Source organism: Lepidochelys olivacea (genome assembly GCF_965140295.1).
Source record: "Lepidochelys olivacea isolate rLepOli2 genome assembly, chromosome: 20".
In the NCBI taxonomy this organism is placed as follows: Eukaryota; Metazoa; Chordata; order Testudines; family Cheloniidae; genus Lepidochelys; species Lepidochelys olivacea.
Genome location: NC_140430.1, coordinates 20,599,176 through 20,605,177, shown reverse-complemented (window position 1 = coordinate 20,605,177; position 6,002 = coordinate 20,599,176). Strand labels below are relative to the sequence as shown.

General features: G+C 58.8%; 1 protein-coding gene across 1 annotated transcript; it reads right to left on the bottom strand.

Moving 5' to 3' along the window:
* Nucleotides 1-258: 258 nt before the first annotated feature.
* On the bottom strand, nt 259-5,400 carry TMED1 (transmembrane p24 trafficking protein 1). The gene is made up of 4 exons (XM_084609983.1): nt 5,036-5,400; nt 4,190-4,287; nt 3,475-3,658; nt 259-3,104 (listed from the first exon to the last, which is right to left on the bottom strand). Exons 1-4 carry the CDS (start codon nt 5,216-5,218, stop codon nt 2,886-2,888), a joined length of 684 nt encoding a protein of 227 aa, XP_084466109.1. The 5' UTR covers nt 5,219-5,400; the 3' UTR covers nt 259-2,885.
* Nucleotides 5,401-6,002: the final 602 nt, after the last annotated feature.

Here is a 6,002-nt window from a genome sequence, read left to right as displayed (position 1 = left end):
TCTCAGTCCTGCCAGAACACATGGTGCTGTATCATTCAGCTGCCACTGAGTTGTGCACTTCCATGCCCAGTAACAATTTAGCCATTGAAGGCAGTTTTCCTTTGGAAAGATGGATCATGTTCTCTGCATGGTTCTACGTGCAGTTTAGGCTACAGATGACGGGAGTTTGGTTGTCTCAGATGTTAGAACTCACCCTACAATCAGCAGCAGTGGGGGGGAAAGGAGCGCAGGCCCAATACGGATTCACAACGACACATCTTAAACAACTTCATTTAATGTCCTTTCTTTCGTAACGTCAAGAATAAATACTAGATTCCTTTGTAAAAGGCTCCGCAATATGTATTTGCTAGAGAGAATGGCTCCATAGCCCTTTGGTCATTTTAAAAAAACCCATCACAATCAGCACCCCACATGCATACATGTCATGTGTTACTGACGAGACAGGCTGCAGCTTCCACTACGAAGCAAACAATCCCTGCGCAAGCGTCGGCTCAGAACTTCACTGGGTTGTCACAATACCTGCAGGGGGAAGTTGAAGGAAAAGGGTCCCCAGTGTCAAGTCTGATCAGTCTCAGTTTTGCTGCTCAAAGCTGGAGTCAGCCCCGGCCAAAGCGCAGAGAAGGGGCACAAAGGACATGAAACAGAAGTTGACAGCCCTTGGCAGGTTCCAGGCTGCTATTCATACACCTCTCTCCAGAGTCTTGGTGAGATCAGCCACTTGTGCTGTATGCAGAAAGTTAAAAAAATTCCAAGCCAGGTCCGTGTCTGCAGGAGATTCTGGAATCACCCACCACCCAGGCCCCCTAGACATAATGGTGGGCAGATCGGATCAGAGCACCCGCCTGTTTCAGGGCAAAGCAGGCACCATCATGGAGTCTCTCCAGACACCTTGGCTGTCACACAACAGGTGGTGATGGGGAGATCAGGACTATTTTCCCAGCGGGGGTGGTGTGAGGAGGGCACTTTGGCACATGCTATGGTAACAAAGCAACACCAGTGGCCTCATCAGGCAGTAGCAGCCCGTCCTTAGAGTCAGTCTTGAGGAGAGGGGGTTGGATCAGCCGCCCCCAGGAACCCAGCTGTCCTAGGCAGATCCCACTAACACTTCCTTTCCCTTTCTCCAAACATGTCTCAGTGCTGGCCTGGAGAGGCCTGCTCTCCCCGGCCCTCTCACCCTTAGCCCCTCTGCTACGGCAGAGAATGGGGCTATTGACAGTGATGGCTGGTGGTGCAGATCGTTGCCCACAGACCAGCAAATACATTGAATCCTTAATGACTGCATCTCTGGCTCTCAGTGCTCCAGATTCCATCAGCCCGGAACTACCCAGTGATATGGAATCTTGCCAACCCGCCCATGCCCTCAGGAGTCACTGTCTACAGCTTGTCCTGTTGACTGGAAGCAATTCCTCACACCCCTGCTGCTGCCTCAGGGCACCCCCCCCCCCGCAAAAAAAAAAGTCTGATCTGAGCCCAGCACTGAAGAGAGACCAGCTCAGCCCAGGAAAGGAGTAGCAGGGCATTGGCAGAACTCGGCTCTAAAGCAATGGCAACTCCTGCTCAACTCAAATCCTGAGGACCCAGCCAATCTCTCCCTCCTACCCGCAGCAGGAGACGCACACCTTCCCCACTGCCAAGGTGCCCACAGTCACTGCCCCACTCAGATCCATTGTCCTGTGGCACTCAAGGGACTAGTGAAGCTAAATCTCAAAGCAGACAGGCAAACAGGACAGTGAGAAAAGGCACTAGAGGCAGGGAAATCACAGAAGGGGTACAATCCACTGAGAAGCAGAACTGGGTTTTTCTTCAAGGATCTGAAGGAAACTGGCCTGTGATCTGATCCATGAGACCTGAAGTAAGAGGTGCTCATCGGAACAGGGCAGCAAAAGAAGTGAAATGTCATCCACATACAGCCAAGAACAGTGGCTTCCATTGCTATCTGGAGCAAAAGGGATGCCATGGAAACAGGGGCAAATTATACACACAGCGCTAAGCAAACCAAGCCACACGGCTGGACCCAAAGCCAAGGCTCTCCCGCAGCAGCCGCACTGCAGCAGTAAATAGCGAAGAGGTTGCTTTTCCTCCAGGGGTCAGTATGGAGGCCAACTGGAGCCAATTCACTGCTGCACAGGGGGCCAGAGTGCGGGGAGACCCTGGAGACATGGGGGAACATTCCCCACCTTCTCTGCTAAAAGACAGTGGAAACAAGGCGCTAAAGGGGCAACAGGACACAGCAAGGCCGGGGCTGAGGTCCATACAGGCCAAGAGCTGCTGTTAAGGCACATAGGAGGTTTCTCCTTTGACAAAAATGCAGACCAGAGGAGAGATTCTGGACAAGGAACAAGTTCGGTTGCAGGCCAGGGGATCCTGCCCACCTGTAATTGGCGACGGTCAGAACCAGAGGCTGCAAGGCCAGACCCCGCTTTACTGAGTGGGTCTAGGTACCGAGACCGCCTGCTGCTCCCCTCAGCTGCCATCCACCATGCCCTGCCTTGCTTTATTCCTTCATCCCACCCTCAAGGATGTGTATTATGGCACAGGCTGGTGGCTGTAGAACCCCCTTCCCCCAAGCCTAGGGATTCAAGTCCATAGAGAATCAATTTCAACCCATACTGCCCATCCCATCAGTCAGACCTCTACGATCCACTCCCCCTCCCCCAATGCCCTCTGGCTTCAATGTACCTAATGTGAACTCTGGTACAAAGCAGGCCCATTTAATCCCTCTAAAGTATGCCCAGAAGAGAAGCTGCAGCAATTTGACAGAGCTATACACAGTTGATCTATCAGATGCTGGGGTGTCGGGCTTTGATTTCACCAACCTCAGCACCAGTCTGGCTCTGTACCTGCCCCTTGCAGGAGATATGGAGTCCATTTCGCTCCCTCTTACGCTACGTTCGGACCTGCCTCTTGTCTTCGAAGAGGCTCTTCAGCATGTAGACCTGGAGGAAGGCCACTACCACCAGCACCCCCAGGTTAATGGCTGACCAGAAGTTGACGCGGCTCATATTGCTCTCCTGCAGGTTGCGGTCTCTGGCTTCGAAGGCTCGCAGCAGTGTCTGCATCTGGATGCTCCGCTCCAAACGGTTCTTCATGGTCTCAATGGATTCCTGGAGGACAGAAAGGGGATGGGGGGGGGGGGGAGAATATCAGCTACTGCGCACAGGTGCAGGAAGTGCTGATGATGCTGGAGTGCAGCTAACAAATACCTCCCCAAGAGTTCAGTTCGCTGGGGGCCAAAGCCTGTAAGAGTTTTGACTCCCTGACACTGGACACCCCACCGACTCAGATCACAGGGACAGATCAGCCATCTCCTGAGATTTCAAGGCCAGAAGGGATCATGAAGATACAGCCTGCCTGCTGGCACCACATGAGACACAGAACTTCACCCAGTGGTTCCGACAATCAAAGCCCTACTAGCAAAAGGCTCTGCACTGCATTGCCCAAGGCCTCATTGCCCCCCCCCCCAAAATCACCCACCTTAATATCTTCTATCTTCATATCCAGCATCTCCTCTGGCTCCACCACCTCAGACCAGTTATCCCCATCCTCGTCCTCCTGGGGGCTGTCAAAGATGAGCTCGAAGAAAACCAGCTTCTCCGAGATGGTGCTGAAGGAGTTGTCAAAGCACAGTTTGTAGTCACCTGCTTCCGTGGGCTCAATGCTGGGGAAAGAGGTAAACACTGTGAGGATGAGTCAGTCCCGCACTCAACGCTCACGAGGCCAAGGCAAACGAGCAGTAACTGTGACATGTCGCTCTGTTGGAAAACAAGTGTAACTGCAGAGTTATGCCACCAAGGGCAGTGAAACCACAGTGGCTGACAGAGACATGCTCCCGGGGCTGGGGGAGAATGGGGGACCTTGGACTGGGGGAAATGAAGTCCACAGAACCCCTGGTGGGGTGGATTGAGGAAATGGGATCACTGAAAACACCTGGCATGGGGGGGTGGGGGGAATGGGGACACAGGGAACCCACAGAACCCCTGGTAGGGGGAGACTGGGGAGACCCTGAAAGAGAGGAGGACAGCATGCAGGGAGTGTGAAGAGCGCAATGGGGAAAAGCCAGGAGCCCCTAGTGTGTGCGATGAGCTCAGCTTATACAGGCTAAGAGCTGCGTGCTCCCCCAAACGACCGGACTGGCAGGGGAGTTTGGAGGTGCCTGGGTGCCGCAAGAGGCAGAGCCAGCAACACTCACGTGTGCACCCCGTCCGATTTCCGGTACTCGTTGATCAGCAGCACGCCCGTGGGGCTCTCCAGGGAGAAGTCGATGTCCAGGCCCGCACCACCGATAACCTGTAAGGCACAACCACAGGGGTGAGTGACAGGGTCACGCTGCAGGGGGGTGAACGGGCCCCAGCACAGCCTAGGGCCCACTCGCGGCTCAGATCCGGTGACTGGCTCGCTGCCTCCACCCTGGGCCCTGGCCCATCCCCACCATTGTGGTGACCCCCCACCCGAGACCCAGCCTGGTCCCCTGCTTCTTCACCTCCCCCACCCCGGCCCCCTGCAACCCCAGATCCGAGTCCCTAGCCTAGCCCTGCCCCATCCGACACCAGGCTGAAGCCTCTGTTCCCCCCCATTAACAGCAAGCCCACTCGGTCCCAGTTCCCCTCCTCTCACCCCCCCAGCTCACCCCACCCCCCAATTCCCTCAGATCCCAGCCCCCAAATGCCCCCTGCCCCCCTCCCCATTGACATACCTGTGTTCTCCTCCCCACAACCCACCATCCACCCCCCCGGCCCGCCCCACCATCCGCCCCCCGTTCCCTCCGCCCCCCGGCCGGCCCCACCATCCGCCCCCCCCCCCCGGCCGGCCCCACCATCCGCCCCCCGTTCCCTCCGCCCCCCCCCCCGGCCGGCCCCACCATCCGCCCCCCGTTCCCTCCCCCCCCCCGGCCGGCCCCACCATCCGCCCCCCGTTCCCTCCCCCCCCCCCCCGGCCGGCCCCACCATCCGCCCCCCCCCCGGCCGGCCCCACCATCCGCCCCCCGTTCCCTCCGCCCCCCCCCGGCCGGCCCCACCCTCCGCCCCCCCGGCCGCACCTGGTACTCGGCCTCCATGGAGCCGTTGCCCGGCGCGGCCTGGTAGAAGCACTCGCGGCGCCCGGCCGGCAGCAGGAAGGTGAACTCGGCGTCCTGAGGCGGCGGCAGCGCGGCGCGCGAGCCGCCCCAGGGCGCCAGCAGCAGCAACCGCCACCACAGCGCGCGCCAGGCGGCCGCCATCATCCGGGGACCTGGGGGGTGGGGTGAGCCACGCCCTAGCGCTGAGCGCGCTGATTGGCCGCCCCGGCCGCTGGGGACGGTCGGGGCGCGGAGAGGGTGCTGGGAGGGCCCCGATGGGCCGCGGCGTGGGGCAGAGGTGGCGGCGCTGAAAGCCTGATCCGGGGGCAAACGGACGCAGCAGCCCCTACGCGGCAGAAGCCTGCCCGTGGGCAGGGGCCCCGCCGCCGACGCTAGGGAAAGCCGTGAGCGAACAAGCGCAGGCAGGTCTGTCAGGCACTTGTGTAGACACCTAAAGATGGCCAAGGCGGCCTTCGGGGGGTCTTTGTGGCTCTGAAGGAGGGATTGGCCCAGGCGTGTCCCACCCTCTGCAGTATCGGATGAGCTCATTGGTCCAGCCAGCCTGACCATCATGCAGAATCAGAACAGTGCGTTGGCCGAGCTGGACCAGAGTCCCCGCCTCCGCCAGTATCAAATCAGGCCATTGGTCTATCGAGCCCAGCGTCCCAGCCCATCCGCCCATTGGTCCATCTAGTTCCCAGCCCATCAGCCCATTGGTCCCGCTATAGCAGCGTCCCAGCCTGTCACCCATGGGTCCATCTCGTTTGGTCCCCCCTGCAGTGGGCAGTCTCTGATGATGCTACAGAGGGAGCCAAACTCCCATAATGCACCTGGCGAAGTGGTCAATGCCCAGGGCCAGGGCCAGGGCCGGGGCGGGATGGATGGATGGAGAGGGTGGGCAGGGAAGCAGAGTGGGGCCCAGGCAGGACTGGGGGTGCGGCGGGGACCA

What these genes read in the sequence shown, in the direction of transcription:
- TMED1 (XM_084609983.1), bottom strand. Translation starts at nt 5,218, where the DNA reads ATGATGGCGGCCGCCTGGCGCGCGCTGTGGTGGCGGTTGCTGCTGCTG. An exon ending in AAATCGGACGGGGTGCACAC is followed by an intron (nt 3,659 to 4,189) that starts GTGAGTGTTGCT and finishes CTCTTTCCCCAG; the next exon opens with CATTGAGCCCACGGAAGCAG. An exon ending in TGAAGATAGAAGATATTAAG is followed by an intron (nt 3,105 to 3,474) that starts GTGGGTGATTTT and finishes TCTGTCCTCCAG; the next exon opens with GAATCCATTGAGACCATGAA.